The sequence below is a fragment of the Diadema setosum genome, chromosome 10, assembly GCF_964275005.1.
Source record: "Diadema setosum chromosome 10, eeDiaSeto1, whole genome shotgun sequence".
Classification (NCBI taxonomy): Eukaryota; Metazoa; Echinodermata; class Echinoidea; order Diadematoida; family Diadematidae; genus Diadema; species Diadema setosum.
In genome coordinates, this window is record NC_092694.1 from 22,623,663 (window position 1) to 22,647,424 (window position 23,762).

Genomic DNA, 23,762 nt, shown 5'->3' on the forward strand with positions numbered 1-23,762 from the left:
ACAAAGTTTCTTTTAAGTGTGTTTCAGATGGCATACATTGCACCAATGATTCATACCACTCACTACACCAAATTTTCGACCCTCACAACTCTTTCATATCTAATAGTTTCTTTTGTTTGTTTCATTTCTGCATGAACTTAAATAAGAGTTGAAGTAACTTTGAGGTACATGATATCTCTGACAGAGAATCTTCTTCCATGTGTCCCAAAATGAGGTTTATTCTCATATCTCATTCCCCTCCCCGCCCCCCCCCCCAACCCAACTACATGTAGCAAAACTGGTAGCATGAACTCTTCCAGGACCAGCATGTAAAACTGTCCCTGACATTGCACACATACAAATTAATGATGGTAATAACAGACAACTGAGTTAATGCTCTCATACTTCCTGGGTGATGCACGTCACAAATTGGACGGAATCCCTGCCACACCTTCTATATTAATACAAGACAAAATTTAACTGAATCTGTCCCTCTTTTCTCATCATTTCTGCTCTCTACCAGTCATCTTCACCACCACAATTCCAGTACAGCCACGCCCTCCATATCAAACCAACCACCCCTACTGTAATCCCTCGAGTCACTAGTTCTGCATCAGGGTGTCTCCACACCCACCCACTCATCCATACCACCAATCAAGCCTCAATCTCTGCTGCTATGCCTCTTCTCTTCCCCTCCCCCCCCCCCCCCCCCCCCATCCAAACTTGTCACCGCTATCCCCATTTTGTTACCCTGAACGTTTCTCCCTTTGACTTGTTCCAAAAATTCCGCACACCAAAAGCCCTTTACACCAATCCAGCCCCTATCCCTTTGACCTTGCCTATCCAAATTACCCTCTTGTGTTCTGACATCCCTGATCATTACCAGTCATCCTTACCACCACTCTGGTCTAAAGTCCCCCCCCCCCCCCCCCCCATTCTCAGCCCCTCCCAGACCCGTCTTTTCAAACTCATTACGTCTGATGCTATCCTTCCAATTTCCCCCTCTCTTTCACTTCTTGCATAACCATTCACCACCAATCATCCTTAGCATCACTCCTGCCCCCACTTCTGCTGCTGCGCCCCCCGAAACCATACCCACCACCTCCGCCGCTACCCCTGGAGTCTCTCCCTCCGAATCCGAAGCCACCGCCGCCACCGGAGTCCCTATCTCTGCCCCCATAGCGGCCCCTTCCTCCGCCCCTTCCCCCACCCCTTCCCCCGCCTCTACCACCTCTTCGGTCCTCCTCTGCATCCCTCTCCTGGCGGCGCTTGAATCTCTCTGCCATTTCTACCAGCTCCTCTGGAACATCCTAGAAAAGATAAAGCAAACACAAATATCAATCATTGTTGCAATACATGTAGTACATAATCTAATTTCTTCAATAAGGTTAACATCCAAATACTGCAAAACATAATATATTCGCAGCATGAAATTTTTGCGTATTGGAGCCGATGGTCTTTTTCGCGGCATGAAATTTTCGCGAACTGCCACTGGCATTCAATGCATATAGTGTAGACAAGAACTTTCGTGTGCATTTTGATTTTGCGAATCTTGGCTCTCGCGAAACTAAAATGCACGCGAACATTCCTTGTTGTACAGTACTTGCATAATGGTGTGTGTGTGTGTGTGTGTGTGTCTGTCTGTCTGTCTGTCTGTCAGTCTGTCTGTCTGTGTGTCTGTGTGTGTGCATAAAGCTGCAACTGTAAGACCCCTCTCCATACACAGATTCTCCTGATATCTGAAAGACCATTTCTTACTCCCAACTACGGCATCTTCATCATCTCTCTGCAAACGAAAACTTTATTTTTTTGAGCATGCCAATGTCAAAGCTCCTGACTAAAAAGATAGATGCCTTCCATCTCTGGTGGGAAAGCATTTGTGAGAAATTTTATTGGACTCTCATAATAGCAGTATTGTCTTTCTTTATATTGAGGTTGCCATCCAATATTACAGCAACTGTTCCGGTCGGTCGAATTGGAGGAAAGAAAAAAAAATTCACAACAGAAGACTTCACAATTCAGTCTTTGTTCTGTTCTGCTCATATTTATTAAGTGCATGTATACTCTCTAATTGAATGAACGTAGTTATATGTCAGCCATAAATATGGAACACTTTCTTCTGCCTCCTACCTACCTGTACACATTTGAATATATTTGCTACTCTATTTCACTATTGTTTTTGTGTGTGTGTGTGTGTTTTTTTTACCTGACAAGTTTCTAATTGTATACACAATGCACTCCCATTATGATGACCATGGTTATAACAAAATGTTGTTGCAACAAAGTAAAAATTCAGGTCCCAAAAATATTACATCTATATCTTCATAACATATTACATTTATTCAGCTTTAACAAAATATTGGTATCACGAAAGAAACTTGTTTAATAAAATGGGAGTTGCCTGTACTTTTTACTGCTTTGGTGAAATAATGAAACTGAAAAAGTGAAATCTATTCTATAGGCATCATTGTCTATTAAGATTAGAGACCGGTACCTGTCCAGCTTCCTGCATGATGTTGATGATGCCCCCAGCCCATCTCCAGTCTCTCCTCGTCATCAGGGTCAACGATGTACCCGTACGCCTGTAATGGTCAATACACAGCTATGTTACAAAATCATAATTGTAACTGAGTGGCTAAAAAACACTTTCACAGGTTCTTAAATTCATGCTGAGCCATTCTTTCTTTGTATGTGTTCATCCATTTCACACACACACAAAAAAAAGAATTTGCATTGACATCTCTATACATTAAAATTGACAGATTATTAGCACATACAAAACACAAGTATCTCTGTTCTACATCCAGGAGCAACTGGTGGCACAATATACTCCCCCCCCCCCCCCCCAAAAAAAAAAAAAAAAAAAAAGAAAAGAAAAAAGAAAAGAAAAAAAGAAAGAAAGAAAATTGAGAGACAGATAATAGAAAGAAAGCAGAGCACAAAAGGGGGCAGAGCCAGAGTTTGTATGGAAAGCCAAGTGACAGCATAGCAGCAAGACTCCCATCACACTATTATAGTCTAACACCATCTGCTGTAAAAGCTTTCCATACTCATTTCCATGTGTCACTTCTTTGTGGAAATCCACTTCGCTTTTGCCCTTTCAGGGCATAGACAAAAGCCTGCAAAAACTAATCATAGAAAAGAATGAAAAGGAGAAAGATGATGGAAACCCTAAAAAGGGAGGGAAACCGTTCATCCTTGATGTGCTTTGTTTGTCAATTTGCACTCACACTGAAGAGCTTTCTTTGCCTACAAGCCCAGTTGCCTGGAAACTAATTTGTCAATGAATAAAGATTACCTAATCCCATAATCCCTATCAGCTAACAATGGCTTTCCAGTAGGGCTGAGGAACATTGCTACTGTACACCTGAGTGGGCTTGCCATTCAACTTTACAAATAAGTCAAGCTTGCATGGATTACTAATTGACAATGAAAATAGCTTGGTGTGTTAAGCTAATAGCCTGGGCTCATTATAGGTTGATGAAACAAATCAATACTTTTTACCAGTAACAAGCACTACCCATGACTTCTCTCTCCCCAACCCCAGTAAAAACATTCCATAGCCTCCGTTAACCCGTTGAGGACGGGCTGATTTGCTACAACACGCATTTCCCAAAGACACTTGCCCGAGTATACTCGGGACTTGTCCTTAACAGGTTAAAGTATCATTCTCTACAGATACTCATGAATATGGATACACATAGAATGTTCTACATCAGTGTCCTGTCTCATAAAGCTTGTTTTCAGCAACAACTGCCACATTTCTAAGACAAACTTGCTCTCAGCCAATCAGATGAAAGGATTTCAGTAGCTTATAACAGCTATCGTGACTTGTTATTGATAATAAGTTTATGAAACGGGCCCCTGGTCAATGACTTCAGCTACTTGCCCTGCTCGTCCAGTCCTCCCAACACGGTGGACGTACTCCTCGATGTGGTTGGGGCAGTCAAAGTTGAACACATGCGTGATGTCCTTGATGTCCAGTCCTCGCGATGCAACGTCGGTGGCGATCAGGATACGGACCGTGCCTAGGGGTAAAAAAAAATACAAACATGTAAATGATAATTACCATACTCCAATTTAAATATTTGCTAGACATAAAATGTACTTTCATCTTTCATCTGAACATAAAGAAAAGAACACAGGGAACATAGGGAAAACAAGATGCGTTCAGAAAAACTGACTATACATGTACATTGTATTTTGACCATGAAGATTTCAGTACTACTCTTCTGAACACAAAAGTTGATGTACAATATTTCAAAATTTGAACACAATGTGCAGAACTTAAGGTGAAGTATGCATACATCACTAACAGTAGAGCAGTACATGCAGTGACATTCAGAGCTGCCAATCTAATAAAGAGACTGTGATGACAATATGATGGATTAAGAGACAAGGACTTGATAAATTAACCCTTTCTGTGCAGGGACTTTGGACAGTGTGTTCAATACTATGGAGATGTCTGTGCCAATCAACACTCAAAGCACACACAGGGTTAAGATGCAAGCACCTTGTTCATTGGCTGGTTTCAGGTTATCGGCGGCAGTCGTCAAAGTGTACCAACCAGGTATGTATATGCCAGAACACATATAGGTAATCACATTGTCTAGAAGTACACCGTGTATCATGAATATTCACCATTTTTGAAGTCCTCAAGTGCCTGCTCCCTGTCAACCTGCTCTCTGCCTCCATGTATGCTCTGGACGGAAATGTTGCGGATGATGAGGTCGCTAGAGAGGTCATCAGCCCTGCAGGAATTGAGGGAATATAGCATTATTTGGGAAACTGTATGATGAAAAAACTTGTATGAAGCTGCACAGACTTCACTCACATTTGAAAAAGGTATTATACTACTTTACTCCGTAAGCACATCATCAAGCAAACTCTTCATAGCAGGTTTACAATATCTTGAACTTAGCTGACAGATTAAGCAATTTCCCCTCAACTATGTCATATTAGTATAAGTTTTGAATGGCAGTTGTATGTAGGATCTCAATATCCCCAAGTACTTTGCTCAGTTCTCTGAAGTTTTTTTGTAAGAAAGTTCATAAACAATAACGCCACGCTGGACCTTCCATAATGTCCTACAAAATATCAATATATCCATAAATGTCTATACTCACATTATCTTCTTGCCAACAAACACAAGAACTTTCTCAAAGTCTTGCATGTTCTCGATGAAGGCCAACAGCTGCAAACGAACAAAAATATGAATGGATATTATTGTAGGACTTTCAACAATCTGCTTTCATTTTTTTTTTTGTATATATATATTCAGAAATAAAAACTGACACACTGATGGCTTTGGTATTCAACAACCTACTGTAAATCACAAGATTAGTTCAATTATGACAAATTTCTGCATACCAAGCTGTAAAATCCAAGGCATATTCTGCAACAGGTGTGAATGTCTCTGGAACAAGTTGTAGCAGTATAAAATCAGATTGTGATAAAATCAGTGCTTAAGAAATGTGGTGCTGGCAGAAAATGCTTAATTAAGATCCCCTGGACTGCAAGAAAGACCACTGGTCAACCCAAAGAAGAGAATACTTGATATGATAAATCATTTGGCACTTAGCTACCTTGGTCACATAGCAAGATGAGAAAACAACTGTCTCAAAAAAGTAATGCTTCAAGGGAAAATTGAAGGCTCACAAAGACCAGGACGATCAAAGGCTAGGGGATTAATAAAATCAAATCCCTTGTTGGTAAACCTCTATCAACTGTTGATCGACTCGCTGCTGACCATAAAGAGTGGAGACTAATCGTTGAAGTCACAAACTGTCAGCCATGACAGAAACGTACCAAGCAAGCAAGGAGCAGTACGAGAATCATATTTGTAATAAACTGTTGTACTATAAGCCAGTGTTGTGTCACATTGTCTACGAGAGCAGGGAGAGTTCATATGCATTCGTGCATTGAATTATGCCATTTGTGAAGTAGTACACAAAAATAAATGCCCTGTTACTCAACTTTGTATTAGTGCACAGTGTGGTCTAATTTCTTGGCACAATTTGCAAGTCATCACAAAATTTGGTCACTTTGGTCATTTGCAAGACCAAGAGTCTTAACCGATGAACTCTTGAGAGGTCAAAGAATCAGACAGAACTGATCATGAAATTGTTTTTGTGAAGAAGCAGATCTATCAAAACAAGATCAGAAATCATTCTGGCAAAAACATAATGAAGTATATGGCAGTAGTAAATCATCATCTAATGAAAAATAAACCATTCAGCATAGCACTCAATGAGAACTTAATGTTTCATTTCATGTGCGCGCGTGAATGTGTGTGTGAGTGTGTACATACTGTACACTGTACATGCCTATGTAGTTCATGTGCGCTCGTGTACGTTTGTGTGTGCACGTTGTACGTGTATGTGAATGTGTATGCAGAGTGTACATGAACAATGATATGTGTTTATGCTCCCGCGCGTTTGTGGGTGTTGTATAGACATACGATCTAAGTGTGTGTGCGGGTATGTGTGTGTGTGAGAGAGAGAGTATGCTCGTGAGATGTGCTTTAGGCATGTGTGTAGTGAATGTGTGTACATCTGATTATGGGGGGGGGGGGGAGATGACCACCTCACCAAAAAATGTTATTTGTGGAATGTTGGTTGTGTAATGACAGCCTTGTTGACGCGTCTTTCCTAACCACACTGTATACTCCTGTATCTGTAGAGGAGTTGTATATTATTTTTTTTGGGTATTTATATGACAATTTGTAGCGTTAAAACCGTATTAGTTGTGTATACAGAATGTTTGAATGTAATGTAATTCTTTGTATTTATTATGTATGTAGCCCAGCCAGTTGGCTATTAAAGGGGCTTTACCAAATACCAGTTTATGTAGTCCTTTGATTTCATTCCATCCTTTGTGCCCATTTACAAACTGGAAGCACATTCATTTGACTTAAGCTATCGCTTTGTTCCATCCATCTCTCAATATGTTCATTCAGGACCAACACCCTCTCACTAGAGGTCATGCGCTCTCACTAGAGGTCATGCGGTCTCCCTACTGGGGTCAGAAACTATAAATCATCCCTTATCTATGAATCATACAGGAACTGCCCATTCACATAGTGTTTCTGAGCTCAGTCTGTTACTACACCCAAAGATCATATTTCAATGTGAATTCCCCCATATTACTCCCACAGGCTATCCCATTCACACAGATAGCAAAATCTAAAACAAAGTTTATCTTCCTTGTGTGAATAATGTAGTCTAGGCCACTGACCGGCCAAGTCCAGAGTAAATGGCGACCTTTGTCCTAAAACTTGGAATCATTAATGACTGAGGTCAGATTAAAGAGAAACCCAATGGAAGAGAAAGTAAAGAAATGGGAGATTATGCAGACCTACCCCAACCACAATAGCAACCACTTCGAAGGGTTTGTAAATAAACCAGATGCATCAATGGACAGCTCAAGGCAAGTCACATCTTAGTAATCATTTTTTTTTTTGGAAGAGTTTGGAAGGAAGATAGGCAGAGCCAAAGAATATTCGACCAATCAGAATTTGTTTTATACTTTATGCCCAACCTAAAATGTAATCAACCAATGGTACTTGACAATCACCAGTGACTGACATGTAAAGCTAACCAATTAGCGAATGAGTTGTAGAGAGAGGGTTTTAATATTAATGAAGATTGTTTAGGATGGAGGTGATATGAGATGTGGAGGTGAGAGAAAATGATAACTGAATGCGATTTCTCCTTTGGACTCCGAAGGGAGCAGTCATGCCTCCCAAATGAAGGGAGCAATTATATTGCCCTAACCCTGCTAACTTCGAGCAATGCCTTTCTGAGACTTCTTCTCGGGACTCCAGAGGAGCAGAAATGTTCCAAGCATCTTAAAAGTTGCATAACTTCTACGAATCTCCAAAGGGGATCAGTCTCGCAACGTGAAACTTCAATATGGTACCTTCCTGAGACTTTGTACCATTAACTTTCTATAGCTCCTATTTTCATCTTATGTGCACTTGAGATGCTTGTCTGATTTTCCTGATCCCGGGAGCGGATTATGTCGCATCAACAGTTACAATTGATGCTTTTGGACTTCGACAGAAGACGTTGATTCACATTGTGTCGTGCCCATGTTCCTGTCGCCTATTCAAAGTCGACACCAAGTACCCGAACAAATTTGATGGAGATTGGACGTCCCGACGAACACTCTAGACCCCTTTTTGGAGCCAAGCCTGGAGAGCCGCTGTCATTTAACATTGAGGATCCAAACCATGGAGACGCCTCCTCCCATTTCGCGTTTCGCTGAAATTATCTAATTTGATGACTTGTGCATCCTCCGAATTATAAAAACGGACAATGGACTCCGCGCACGGTACCGTGAGTAGCACAAATGAAGTTTAGGGTTTTATAATTCACCTCCATATTAAGCATCTATAATTTGCATGAGTAATTAAGGAAATAATTAAGATACACCAAATTGATGGTTTCAACCTATCAGACTTGCAAGACCCTAATATAATGTGGCATCCACGTAAATCAAATGTCTGTTGTCTTCATTTAGTGTAAGGAGTTTATATAGCGCATGCTGGAGTGATTGTGATGGATGTGGTGGTGGTTTATGTGAGAGAATTAATGATGACCAGTCAACTAGTGTAAACATATAACTTTACACATTTTCATAATTGAGGCAATAACAGACCAACCAAAACCTAAACCAAACCTATAGCCTAAACCTATAGAGGAGGTAAGGGTTGCATGTAATTATGTCATTATCCTGTCTATTTTGCTGTATAATCTTTGTATATCTGTGTACTTCGACTTGTAGTCGCCGACTCAGATTTTTATTTGAATAAAGACCTTTTAATCAATCAATCAATCAATGACTTTCATGGGACGCAGTTGGCTATGTCTAGGTGCCAATAGGATGCTACGTTAGCTGACTTCTTGACATTGTCAAGTATTTGCCTCATTTTGCATATAGTTTTCACATCTACACTGCTTTCACTCCATTCTTTCATTTAACACATTCTTTGTGGGCTAAGGTCTTTACATCTTTAAATAACATTGAACCCTCTGCTAGTTTCAGAGTTAAATCTGTTCAAACTTACTCGCTCTCGCTTTTCTTCTTCTTCGACAATCTCAACGAGTTGTGTAACATTGTGGCAAGCCTGCAAGGCAAAGACATGGGGCAAAAACATGACAAAAGACTTGAAGATGGAAGAGAGATCATACACAAAGATCATCCATTCTCTAATAAAGTATGCTAAAAGACTTTGATATACATATTATGCAGAAAGGGTGTGTGTGAAGTAGCTGGTGTACGTCATTACAAACGACCCTGTCTTACACAGCACAAAGAAGTGATATCATGGAGTAAACATCTACCCGAGTTTTGCCAGTATTTTCAGCAACAAATCAGCACAATAATACAAACACACTTCATAAGTGCAGATCATGTGAGGAAGGTAGCTCATGAATTATCACAAAGCACATCACACAGTTTTCAAAACAAGACAGATGCAATCATTTTTGCAGAAGTCAAATGTCATGCTGTCAGAAAATTGGCTCTGCAAAACTTTAAGTTCTTGTTTTGCTCTGACTCAACCAATTTCCTACTGCACATGTAGAATTTGGCAAAAGTATGAATTTTATGCAGGAATGGATGAAATGTGACTTTTCATTGCCCTTTTCCATTTTGCTAATTTTATTTGCTGTTGTTGTTGCCACTTCCTTTTGCCACTTACATGTATGTACACCAGTTTTACCTGTTTGAACCCCCCCCCCCCTTTCACTCATGCCATTGTTTGACCCTCTGCCTTCCTATTCTTTGTGATGTTCCTGATCAGGTGTGATGTTGCCTCCCTATTCATCTGTATCCTTCACAAGTTGTCCTCAATAACCCTGGGGATCATCACTGCCCCCTTTCCCTTTTGTCTGTTCACCCCCTTGCTTTAATCCCCCTCCCTACCTGTTTGGCTCCCTGCCTTTGACATCTCACCTCCTCCTTTTGTTTTCTTTGTTCTGTGTCCATAGCCCCTTCCAATACAGTGCATGTTGTGTGTAGTCCATATATGACACTGTTTGCCCTGTATGTTTGTAATTTTGCCTCTGACAGTGCGTCTGTTAAGAATGAGAAGGGGATTAAGTGGTCTTGAACACTATGGGTTTAGTGGCAACTTAACGCCCTTATCATTCTCAACAGACGAATGATTCTGCTAGGATTGAAAGCTCAGTCCCCTTTTGACTCCACTTGTTTTTGTTTGTTTGTTAATTTTGTGTATTATCTAAACAAAATGACACATAATGAGGATACTCCAATATTTGGTCATGAGAACACAGTAGTACAGTGGACAGTGCACTGGACTCCTGTATGAAAGGTCCTAGGTTTGATTCCTACTTGAACCAAAGGCGTCCTTGGCAAAGGAAAACAATGCCTCCCATACCATTACATTGTAGGGAAATTGAAATCACGGAGTGCTATAGCAATGATCTCATTTCTGACCACGTAATGGAGCTTCATGTTTTGCACATTCAGGACTTTTTCAGATAATTCCACAGGTGTTTAGATTTGTGATTACAAACCATGGTGGCAAAAATGAATAATTCTTTTCCAAAAAGCAGAGTGATTTTCATCCTTGGAAATAATATACTACAATAATGCATATCGTCGTTGGGGTGGCAAGAGCTCATATCTACACAATGTTAAATGTTCAGGAGAGCAAAGAAACATGGCAGCCAAAGCACCATATCAGTTGGGATTGCCTTTCCTTTGACATGTCATTGTGGCTTCATTTTTAGGGGTAAGTCAGTTAGGATTTGGATAGGAAACCACTTTAAACTGATTATCTGACTATTAATCCCAAAAAGTCATTTTCACCAAAATTTGAGATACAAGGTCTGTCATACCCACTGATGGTATGTGATATAAAGAGCAATATTTTAGCATGTTACTAATTTTGAATATACCAATCCACTCTCAAAATTTGTGTAAAAAATAAAACCATCACAAATTTATGTGGTGTTTACAGCAAGCTGGCAAGTGGTAAGACCATAAAAGAAATCCAGGCAAATGTATCCAATAACTCACAGAGAGGTCGAGTGATCCAACGTTGACATGGATCGGGTTCTTCATGTAGTTTCTGGCGAGACGTCTCACACCCTCAGGCCAGGTAGCACTGTTTTATGAGAGAGATTCGGTGGAGTGAGATATGATATAAAAAACTGCCACTCATTCTTCATGTCTGTTATTTTCGTATTGAGTTTGTCTCTATCAAAGAACAGTGATACATTTAAAATGTCTAAATGTATTCCAAGCCGTCTTTACCTGGCCTCTCATCACTGTATGGCACAATGCACTGATGTGAAAACAGCTTAGTTCAGTTGCGATTTGCCCCCCCCCCCCCAAAAAAAAAAAAAAATCAATCAATTTGGACGAACACTTCAAAAAACGAAAAAATTACAACAAAAACCATGACTTTATGAGGCAGTCTCAGGTGGGTGTGTACCTTTGACCCTTGACCCAACCACACACAATACCCTTATTCAACAGTTTGGGAGCTGTACAAGTAAATGCTCAGTCTCCTTTATGTTATTTTTGTTTTTCGTGTTGAGATTTGTAGAACAGACAACCCCAAAACCATCGCAGGACTGGCACAATATGATGAAATATGATGACATCACAGGCATTCATTGGCATATGTTTATTACTGTAAAGGTGGACATTTTTGTGGAGTGGAAATTTTCGCACATTTTGTGCAACCATGCAGAAGCTAGAGCGAAACTAAAAGCATGCAAATATTTTTGAATACAATGTATTCCAGTAATTAATGTCCTGATTCCGCAGAATAGAAAACATGCAAAATTCATTTTACCTGGCCAAGCACGAAAAATTACTCGCACGAAAATATCAATTTTTACAGTATCATTCTGATGACCTGACAATATCACTTGGGGCTCTAATAACACTCTTCACTTATGAGAGCTTTTCTCTTGGGGAGAAATGATATGTAGTACCTTGTCATAATGGTTTGTCTGTCGGGTCTCACATCTAGGAGAATCTTCATGATTTGAGGTTCAAATCCCATGTCCAGCATTCTGTCAGCCTCGTCTAGCACCTGTGACAAGTTCAAGGGTGAAAATAACATAGTGTTTGACCGTTTGAGAGAAATGTGATGTAATGAAATCAGGTATATGACAATTACTGTTATTTTAATAAATTTGATCTTGATTAGTGAAACTCCAACAACCACATCTAACATTCTCTTCACAACATGAAAGTATCTAGACTACAAAATATTCCGTGTTTACGATCCTCTTGCACTGCCTAAATATTGTTCATCTCACACACACAGGATGATTCTAAAGTATGAAATAATACATTCAGTTTGTCTTCCACACAGAAGTTTCATTTTGTGATAGCTTCAAACCCTGTAGCATACAAAGAAAAATGAGTGGTTCATTCATCTCTACGTTATTTTCCTACTCACCAGGAATGTAACCGACATGACGTTGACTATGTTGTTCATGATGAGGTCATTCAACCTTCCAGGTGTGGCTGCAATTATGAAAAATGGCAAAGAAAAAAAATTAGGAAACCTAACACATCAGTGATCATCATTGTCATGCATCTGTCTATCTATCAATTTATCTATTTTTCTGTCTGTGTGTTTATGTCTACCTGTATCTGTTTGTCTCTCTATCTATCTATCTCTACTCTCTTTGAGACCTTGTCCTGTCGAGTGTGGTTGAAATGCCGCTACAAGTTTCAAGCAGAAAATGAAAGTGATGAAGTACATGCAATTGATGGATGGTGGACGATGGACAGAGGGCGACAACAATCAGTGACCACAAAAGCTCTTTTGAGTCTCTGGCTTGAGCGAGTTCAACAGTAGTATTTGTAGGTTGTCAGCACTAAAAGAAAATTTTCTAGCACATTGCTTTCAGTCTTTGTACACTAATTTCAGCAATTTCTGCAGTTTGGCTGGAGTGATCAGTCCGTCAAACACCATGCTGATTTGAAAGTTAAGTGGTTGCTTCCAAGATCAGTCGCTGACAACAAACTCCAGAGTTTCTCATGAAATACATCTTTAGTTAGAGTAGCATTAGGGGCTTTAATTACGAAATCATAACATTAAATCTTACTGTGGTTTGTTTGCCAGTCAACACCACTGGCAGCGCACTTATCTTGTTTCTTTGTATCAAAACTAGCCATCAAAAAATCTAGAATTACGTAATCATTCTTATGTCAATTGCAAATTGTACATCACCAGATCCTCCATGTGAGACTGCATTATTGTGCCACCTGACCAGGTTTGTCACACTTGCACTATGGCCAAATTTGGGAGTACCAGCATGAAGTGAATGGCCTAGAAGTAGTTGGTCAAGTAATCTTTTTATCTGTCTTCATATTGTACAAACTAGTAAGTCACCTGTTCATTCATAATTCACATTGACTATTATACAAATAATGAATGTTTATGAGTGCAATGGACAGAATATTTCATGAGGTGAATGGATCAAACATTTCATCTTTCACCAATGAAATATTCTGTCCATTACACGAATGAAAAACATTTATTATTTGTTTTATATAACGCCTAAAATAGATCCATGTCATTTGATGTTTTATTAATTCAGAAACAAGAGAGGCACTGAGATCGCGAGAGTGCAGTGCTCACTGAGCGCTTTACGCTGGCGCGCTGTCGCATACACACGTACACACTGCAAACGCAAGCGCGTTTAACACACGTAGTGTGCCGGACTCTCAGCGAGAGTGCAATGGAGCAAATTGTATGGATCCAAAATTGCACGGTAAATGGAGCCACAATTGCACGGATGATGACGTCATAGTGAAATGGGCCGAATGGGATCAATGTTAAACAACCAATCAAATGACAAGGATCTCCTCAGGCATTATATAATGTAAACTGATCCTTGCAGCTGATGTGCAGGCAGATAGTGGATTTTACAAACAAACAGATTTACTGATTATATTAAATAAACAAAAAATAAGCAGAAAAAAGTTGAAGAAAAGTTTCTGATTGTGTAAAGGGTTAAGAAGTGGTTTCAATAAGTAGGCCTACCTATGATGATCTCTACTCCCTGGGTTACGATGTTGATCTGCTCTCGTCGGTTTCCGCCACCATAGACACACACACTGTAGGAGAAAATGAGGATCATGTTGGGTCAGTAGTACATGACCAGCTGACATGGTCAATTCTTGTCAAAGAATGGAATTTATTCATGTCATGTCCATCAGATCATCTGCATCAACCATCAACTGTTTTTACAAAATCTTTGTGGCGATGTCCTTTTCCAATAACTGTTCTCTCAGTTGACTTCAACACTTACTGTTCTTTTTGTTTGCTAATTGCAACAGATGTCTTCTTATCCAGCAATAATAGTCCTAAAACTTCAAAAATTCATATTTCTTAAACAGACTGTCTAATTTCCCTCAAACATCACCAATGTATTATACTAATACTTTTCAATTCGCTCATTCCACATATACAATTGAGTCTTATGCCCATTTAAAGAGATGGTATCGTATTAGTGGAGATGAGGATTGAGCTTGCCACTATTTGCAAGATACAAAGAAACTACTAATGAAATGTTATAGAGTGTACCTTTTTAATCAAGGAATTAAAAGTTTACAGTATTTGATGAAAATCTCTTTTGAAATGGCTGAGATATCCAAAAATCCATCGTTCACTAGAATCATTTGCTTTGGATATCTCTGCCATTTTAAAACCAGTTTTCATCAAATAAACGTTTAATTCCTCTTAGAATTACATGCTCTTTCATATTTTTATGATGTTTCTCATCATCTCACCAAAAAGTTAAAAACCTGCAGCCAGGTCTCAACCAAAACAATATCATCCCTTTTACCCTTTTGTGAGCTCAGAATGCCTTCTGGCACAGGAAACCCATGGCACTGTAGACACCGTCCAAAGGTCCTGCCACAGAAGAGGTTAATACAGTGGACTCCTGTTCTAACAAAGTCCTCATGACCGGCAATTTTCTTTTGTTCTACTGAAATTTAGTTATAACCGAACAAATAAACAATAAAATTACATAGAGTGGATGATGTTGCTTCATTGTAACCGAAATTACATAAAAACAGAGTTCGTTATAATGAGAGTACACTGTATACAAAAAAGGAGAAAGTGAAGTTGGTGCTGACCTTTTGATTTCCTTGTAGGAATACTTGTTGACCTCTGACTCGATTTGAAGGGCAAGTTCACGGGTGGGAGAGAGGACGAGGACGTTTGGTCCACCACGCTCTTTGCGAGGGCTGATGGAATAGTCAAAGAAAAATTTTCCATTGTAAAGAGAAAAATTTGAAACAAATACACTATATATGAAGACTTTGAACACAAAACAAGTTACTGTAACTCTGGTCTTGTAAATTTGAGGTATTTCTGATTAAAACCTGCTAAAAACCAAAGAAAATAATAAGAAAATATGGCATATTTTTTAATCACAATTTAGACGAGATATGAAACTCGTCACATTGAAGACGAGTTAGGTGATACGCTTGGGGTCATCAGATGTCGGTCATCTGTGATCGACAAAGAAAAGAATGTGATATAGCACCTTGAAGTTATATTGAGATATTTAGTTGAACTTTTTTGGACCAACATTATTCAGATCATATTTTTTTTTTTCTGTCACACAAACTAATTAGAAATTCTGTGCGTGTGCGACTAAGTCGATTTACAGGCTTTTTGAGTACATACAGTGCATTTACCCAGTGATCCTCGACACGAACAAATCAAACATGACAATTAAGTGTTTTGATAACAATCTTGGTATTAACATTGGCCTTTTAAAACATCACCTTTGACACTTATTTACATAACCAATATGATTCCCTCTAATCTTGTTATCATAATTTAATATGATCAGTTCAGAGAGCTCTTACAGCTATATGCAAGCCTATGAGATTTACCAGCAGTAAAAGCAATGAAGCCTCCCATACAAAAAAAAGGGATATAGAGCAAGTGTGTCTGTTTACATGAGAATGTGATTTATACCTGGACGAAAATGCAGAGACTCCAACCCCAAGCACCTTCTGATCTGGAGATTCTCCCGCCTAAAACCCTAGCAAACGAGAGACTCCATCTTGATGTGCGCAAAGCGCACATCACGAGCGGGAAGCGCGAAGTTCCTTACGGCCGGGGTCCAGGGCCCGCTTAAGGGTCGTGGAAGTTCTAGGGTTCTAGATGCTCTCTCGTGCTATCTAAGGCTTATTTTTCAAGATACGATGACACTTAGTAAGAAATCATTTCAAGTGGGAGACACAGAGCCGGGGGGAGAAAATTCTAATCTCAAGCGGGAGAACGGGAGATTTTGCAAAAATGGGCTTCGGCGGGAGATCTCCGGTCGAAAGCGGGAGAGTTGGAGTCTCTGAAAATGGCATTACCTCAATTAAAGAAAAAAGGGCAAAAGAAAAGTTATTCTTGCTTCTCATCCTATGAGGTTATTTTGAAATTTCACGGGTCAAAACATATGGCTCCTGCGCAAGAGACAGCGCCTTTAACCATGTAACTGTGGGTCTCCTCCAACCAAGAGTAGTGAATGTAAGCTAATACGTTAATGATAATTTATGACGATCCCACGTGATCGACACACATTCAAAGGGGACAGTTAGAAGTGGAAGGAGTGCTTAATCGTCTCATTAATTCCTAATCAATGACACCCCTACATATAAGCATACCATAATTAATTCGCATCTAAAATCAATGGTATAGGACTCATGCACCATTACTTGTATAGTGCAAAAGCTTTGCTTTTTAAGATTTGAGTAAAACGTGTAATAACTTGATTCTGTAATTCCATCAGCAGTGATTGACATAATAAAGATGAAAGATTTATCAAATTGAACGCTTAGAACCTAACCACGAGGATTATAGCATTTTACTTGATTCTTTACTGCCCAGATGCCAACAACACCCATCACCCATGGCTCCGCATAGAGAAACAGCCATGGTGAAAACAAAATTTTGCTTTTTCATAGGCAGAATGACACAGAACCCCTTCAAACACACTGTACTTGTCAGTGTGTGTCATGAAAGAGTTCTTAATTAAAGGAGACCTCCGGATGATTTTCAAATTTTTACATTTGAACATGTACGAATTAGTTATACTGGGTACAGAGTTTCAGGATTTATAATGATTGGGATGAAAAATAAGAATGTTTTCGAAATTTCTAACAAGTGGTAATGAACAAGGATGATGACAAGGCAGCCTCACCATAAGAATGCATGAGATGTGGCTCAAGGAAGCAGAACAAAAGAAGAAGGCATGCATAGATTACACACAGGTGAGCTTGCAAGCATGCCGTATTGTAATGGAATGACAATGCTACATTTCTGAGATATGTGAGGCTCCTATGTCATCATCTTTGTTCAGTGTAATTTGTTTAAGGTTTTTGAAAGTACTGTTTCTCTGCTCAAGAACCACAATAAATTCTACAAATCTATACATGAAGCTGTTGATTTATGTACTACATGATGTGAAATTATGAAAATCGTCCGGAATGCCCCTTTAATACTAAACAGTGTATACCTTCCACTCATGTGGCACGAGATATATACCTCTATAGCAACAGAAAGCCGATCTACAACTCCAATAGTCAAGCAATAACAACCTGAAATTTTAAAGAGATGAGCGAGACGCTATACACCTGGCCGAGAGTTAATTAATTCAGTTTTCATTCCAAATACTCAAGTTGGATTATGTTAATAGAAACATTCACATCTGCAGTATAACTTAAAGAAACGTAGAGGAAAGGGGGAAAAAAGAAGTGGGAAGAGGAAAACTGTACAACTGCAATTTATAACCTTGCATGATACAAGTGAAAGAAATGTTTCAGATGTCATAGCATAGTTTTAACTATAAACTTACAAAATAATAGACAATGTCGAATTTAAAAACCATCAACTTAATGTCAGAGAAGAAACTAACTTACAAAATGCAGTAGACCGTAACGTAAATCGCTGCTCTACCACTCTGCTTAGGAACATCCACACACACACACACACACGTTAAGGGAAAGAAACAACTTTAGATATAACCATTTTTTAATAAAAGGAAAAGAAAAAGGAAAAATGTTCGCGTCAGGATAACAAACATGTCTGCAAGAACACGCATGGTATTGATGATTGTCTCATTGATTCAAAAGCAATGATTGCTTTACCACCACCACCATTACCACGCAACAATGACGTCTCTGAAATCAATGGCAGCACTCGTGCACATGTGATTTCATCGTGCATTAACTTCCCTTTTCTTAAACTACCAGTCGAACGTGCCATATTATAATATTGTGTATTTCGATCAGTAGTGATTGACTTTAAAGAAGAAATATAATGTATCAAATTAAATTCCTTACCTCATTACGCAGGGGGATTCCAGTTTGATACTGATCTGTTCCACTGTCCCAGATGCCAACAATACATAATTATCTCCTACGGCTACTAATGAAACAGCCATGACGAAAATAAAAGACACAGAACCCTGACATATGCACCAAACTTGGCATATTGTGGCACGAAAAAAAAAAGCCGCACGAACATGCATTATATTCTAGATGGGAATACGGTCTTGATGCAAAGGATTGTCTCATAAATTTAAAAGCAATGATTCCCTTACCACCACCAGTACCACAACACAATGACGTATCTAAAATCAATGGTAGCACATATATATCATTGCATCGTGCATTGAATTAACTCCCTTTTCCTAAACTACCAGTGGAACGTACCATACTATATTGTGTAATTGGATCAGTAGTGATTGACTTTAAAGAAGAAAGATAATGCAACAAATTGAATGCTTACCACATTGCTTATAGGGCTATTCCAGTTTGGTACTGATCTGTTCTATTCTCCCAGATGCCAACACCACATATCACCTATGGCTAAACTAGTGAAACAGCCATGACGAAAATAAACGACAGAGAACCCCGTCATAATCACTACACTAATTGGAAAGGTGTTGCCCGAAATTCCTCATATAATATGAAGCAATATCTAGTCACTTCCTACCCTGCCTGTCTTTAACTCCGTTATTTGGTCAAACAATAACAACCTGGAATTCCAAAGAGATACGCGAGACGCCATACACCTGGACTAGAGTTAATTAATTCAGTTCCCATTCCTGTTAGTTACGTAAACGTACACGTTCCTACCTATCCTGCTACAGTATAACAAGAAAAAATGAAGAGAAAAGGAAAGAGAAAACGAATAGTAGCAAGCGGGGCACTATTTCAAGGGGCAATTCAATGTACAACATTACGTGTGACAAAATTAATGAAGCAAACCCAACCACCAAACTCCAATACAAAACAAGGGAAATAGAGTAGCTGTGTTCATGACATCGGAGTGAAGCTGAACTGCAGAAATAAAGAAGAAAAAAGAAATTATGCATTATAAACACTTCCAGTCGGGCATTATAAACACGCAGAGCGCTAAGCGATTCTGCCACACGGCTTTCCCGAAGATCTTGTGCGAAACTTAAATCTATCTACTATACACAACACAAATTTACTTTGATATTCAATTTTTTTGGCGATATACGTCAAGTGACTGATAGCGCTATTCAACTTCCCACAAGTGGCCGCGTGGATTCGATCAATATACAGTTGCAAAGATAAATCGGGAATCGTTTCGACCAGATTCCATTCTCATTTTCAGTGATTGACAACGAAAATAATGTTTTAAGTAGCGACTTGAAGTAATATTGAGAAACATTCGTGAAGTCCAATACTTTATACAGTCCTACATAATTCAGATGAAATTGTTTCTGTCATGCAACCAAGTGAAAATTTTGTGCGTGTGTCTGCGTGTGCAAGTAAGTCGATTGGACAGGATATGTAAATGAGTATTTACAAATAGGTCTTTATATTGTAAAAAAAAATCAAACATGTTCATGTGGTCTTTTAAGAGTCATCTTCACTTTAACGTTTGTAATTTCAAGTCCAAGTTGCCAGTCAAAGCAATGTTGTCTCCAACACAAAACAAAGGGATATTGTGTGTGTGTGTATGTGTGTTTGTGTGTGCCTGTGTGTGTGTACATTTACATGAGAACGTGATTTCTACTAGGACGAAGGTGTAATACTCCATAGAAGAAAAAAAGTAAAGAATATAAGTATTTTGTTTCGTGCTCTTATGGGGTTCGAACCCGTACGTGTGCAACCTCACATCTCTGGTGACGTCGCCTTTATCCTCTCGGCCATGTACGTCTTGACGAGAAAATATGAGGAACGTAAGCTTATATGTGAAAGATGATTCAGGAATCGTTTGGTCCACATTCCATTCTCATTTTCAGTTTTTAGCTGCAAAATTATCAACCTAATGAGGAGATTTGAAAAACTAAAATGCATGATTACTGCAGCTTATTGTCTCAGTTACCACATACTTAAGTTACAGAGGAAATGGAGCAAAATCAGCTGAGATAAAGGTGCTTAAACGTTGTCAAGTCAATGCATGGTTTAAAAGGAAAAAAAAATCACCTCCCATAGACATAACACGTCAACTTGTCTGATTTTGAGTCTTTACCTTTAATCACAATTTGAAGTATGACGGTAAGTCTTCTCGAACTAAGAGTGTGGAACGTAAGCTTCTATATACGTGAAAAATGAATCATGACGATCACCCGTGACCGACACATCTTCAAAGGGATCAGCTATTAGAAGTGGAAGCCCTCGTGCCAAGCATATTGTCTCGGCAATTCCAAAGCAATGACACCCTTACATCTAGGCATACCATAATTTCCCTCTGAAATCAATGGTATTATTCATGTGCAATAATTGCTTGCCTTGTCCATAAACTTTGCTTTACAAACTTTCAGTGAAACGTGTCATAACATAATTCTGTAACTCCATAAGCAGTTATTGACTACATAAATAAAGATATATCAAATTGAACGCTTAGCGCGTATAACTAAGGGGGATTTTAGCCTGATGCTCTGTTCTTCACTGCTCAGATACCAACAACACTCATCACCTTCGGCTACATATAGAGAAACAGCCATGACAAAATAAAAGTTTTTTCCTTTTCTTTGGCAGATAGACACACAACCCCTTTAAACACACTATAATTGACATGGAGGGACATGAAAAAGTTCATTACTACTACTAAACAGTGATGCCTTCTACTCATGTGGCACAAGATACCTCTATAGCAACATAAAACCTGTCTACAATTCCATTATTGGGTCAAACAATAACAACCTGGAATTTCAAAGAGATGAGCGAGACGCCATACACCTGGCCTAGAGTTAATTCATTCAGTTGCCATTCCTGCTCCAGTTGAGTTATGTAAATTATTTTCCGACCTTTCTTGTGACAGTGTAACAGGAACAAACGTAGAGAAAAGGAAAGAGGAAAGGAAAGGTGGCAAGAGGGGCACTGCACCAAGGGCAATTTACAACATTACATATGATAAATGAAGCAAATCCAACCTCCAGCCTCCGACAAAAAAAAAAGGAACTTGAGTGACTGTGTGTCGTGGGGTAGTATACTTGATAAGATAATACGATAAATGACATCGGAATGCAGCTGAACTGCCAAAAGAAAAACAAAGAAAGAGAGAGAGCAAAAAATAATAGCGTCCTGCGGGGTCTCGAACATCTCGTCCAAAGGTAGTGCATAATGACCATGCAGCGCGCTAAGCGACTATAAAGCCACACGGCTGTCCCGAAGATTGGATGTGAAATTTATATCTTTATACTATTTACAACATGAAAAAGTTCATTACTACTACTTAACAGTGATGCCTCCCACTCATATGGCACAAGATACTTCTATAGCAACATAAAACCTGTCTACAACTCCGTTATTGGGTCAAACAATAACAACCTGGAATTTCAAAGAGATGAGCGAGACGCCATACACCTGGACTAGAGTTAATCAATTCAGCTCCCATTCCTGCCAGTTATCTAAACGTACACGTTCCTACCTATCCTGTTACAGTAAACAAAAACCAATGAAGAGAAAAGGAAAGAGCAAACGAAAGGTGGCAAGCGGGACACTGTAACAAGGGGCAATTTACAACATTAAGTATGACAAAATTAATGAAGCAAACCCAATCTCCAAACTCCAATACAAAACAAGGGACATAGAGCAGCCGTGTTCACGGGTTACGTACACTTGATAAAATAATACGATATATGACATCGGAGTAAAACTGAACTGCCGAAAAAAAAGGAAAAGAAAGAACGTGAAAAGTCCTGCGGGAGTCAAACTTCTCGCCTTTCGGTATGGCGTTATGAACACCTAGCGCGCTAAGTGATTACGCCACACGGCTGTCCTGAAGATCGTATGCGAAACTTAAATGTATGATAATACTGTCGTGATTGTGTCGACTGTGATGGCGCTATTCAACTTCCCACTTAGTGGCCGCGTTGATTCGACCAATATACAGTTGCAAAGAACAATCGGGAATCGTTCCGTACAGATTGCATTCTCATTTTCAGTTTCTAACTACAAAATTGTCGACCTGATGAGATTTGAAAATATAAAATGTATGATGACTGCAGCTTATTGTCTGAGCTACAACATACTTAAGTTACAGAGGAAATGGCGCAAAATCAGCTGAGATAAAGGCGCTTAAACGTTGTAAAGTCAATGCATGGTTTAAAAAAAAATCACCTCCCGTAGACATAACACGTAAACTTGTCCAATTTTGCTTCTTTACCTTTAATCACAATTTAAAGTACGATGACGTCATCAAATTCCAAAACCATGACATGGACTTGAAAGGCAAATGTTCAAAGTACAACACATCTGAATTTGGAATAATATTGAACTTAAACCACAGAGATACGAGCAAATGAATGTCAGAAACAGTACCTCAAAAAAATTAATTCCACTTTTTTGATTTCAGATGATGATATTATGGCGTCATAATGTTTTATGGAAATATTGATACTTGAAACGTTAATTCCAATTCATATGCTTTTGTAATATGCAATAAAAACATGGGGTCACCGGACGTTTCAAAGAGCTATGGCGAAATAAACAAAGACATGTTTTTCGCTATATTTGCACATAGACACGCACACGAAATTTCAACTTTGACGCCAGCGCATTCCTTTGTTATAGGTCAAAACTGATCGGAAATCAATGGATATTGTTACTTAATGTATCAGGAATCCAAATCTGTCAAAAAATGTGCATTTTCATGTTGCTTGCGCGCGAAAGTGCGCGGACGGACGTGTATGCGCGGAACGCTTAAAATTGTCTGAAACTTCGAGATTTCCCATTGGAAAGTTGTTTTCAGCCTTTTAAAAGTTTGACGCGCGTCCTAGGTAATTAGCATTAAAAAGTAAGATAGAGCGTGACCTGAACTTTATGTCCACCGAAAATGATACAGAAATGACCTTTAGTTATGAAGTTATGATCGATCATGTAACATGGTCCGAAGATCACCAAATGGCGCCTAGATGACGTCATAGATATGTTACTGTCATGAAAACCTTATTGTGGCTAGATATTGTCATGAGACATGTTGACTGAAAATGTCATGTTATTCCGTAATGTCATTCTTGAGATATTGACGACACAAAATGTGGCAGAAAGAAAGAAGAATGAAAAAAAGAGAAATTTTGACAATCACAATAGGTGATACGCTGATAGCGTATCACCTAATAATACTCCTTGTTATGCAACAGGTGAGGTATCATTGGAAAGGTTTTATTTTGCTTTATCTGATGATGGATTCACTATAAAATGTTTGAAAATGGCTCCTATCCCATTTTGCAATCAATCTCATATTACAGTATATTAAACATCAACATATTGAACTTACATAACAT

The 23,762-nt window shown here is 39.0% G+C and overlaps 1 protein-coding gene across 1 annotated transcript in view; it reads right to left on the reverse strand.

Moving 5' to 3' along the window:
• Positions 1 to 1,007: 1,007 nt before the first annotated feature.
• Positions 1,008 to 23,762, reverse strand: part of LOC140234030 (probable ATP-dependent RNA helicase DDX43) — a 34,873-nt gene continuing 12,118 nt past the window's right edge. Inside the window, exons 10-20 of the mRNA XM_072314111.1 lie at positions 15,124 to 15,234; positions 14,024 to 14,097; positions 12,428 to 12,495; positions 11,955 to 12,055; positions 11,029 to 11,116; positions 9,050 to 9,109; positions 5,106 to 5,173; positions 4,621 to 4,730; positions 3,869 to 4,007; positions 2,474 to 2,561; positions 1,008 to 1,289 (exon numbers count right to left, since the gene is read on the reverse strand). Coding sequence (XP_072170212.1) covers positions 1,008 to 1,289; positions 2,474 to 2,561; positions 3,869 to 4,007; positions 4,621 to 4,730; positions 5,106 to 5,173; positions 9,050 to 9,109; positions 11,029 to 11,116; positions 11,955 to 12,055; positions 12,428 to 12,495; positions 14,024 to 14,097; positions 15,124 to 15,234 — 1,189 coding nt within the window. The remainder of the gene's footprint in view (positions 1,290 to 2,473; positions 2,562 to 3,868; positions 4,008 to 4,620; positions 4,731 to 5,105; positions 5,174 to 9,049; positions 9,110 to 11,028; positions 11,117 to 11,954; positions 12,056 to 12,427; positions 12,496 to 14,023; positions 14,098 to 15,123; positions 15,235 to 23,762) is intronic.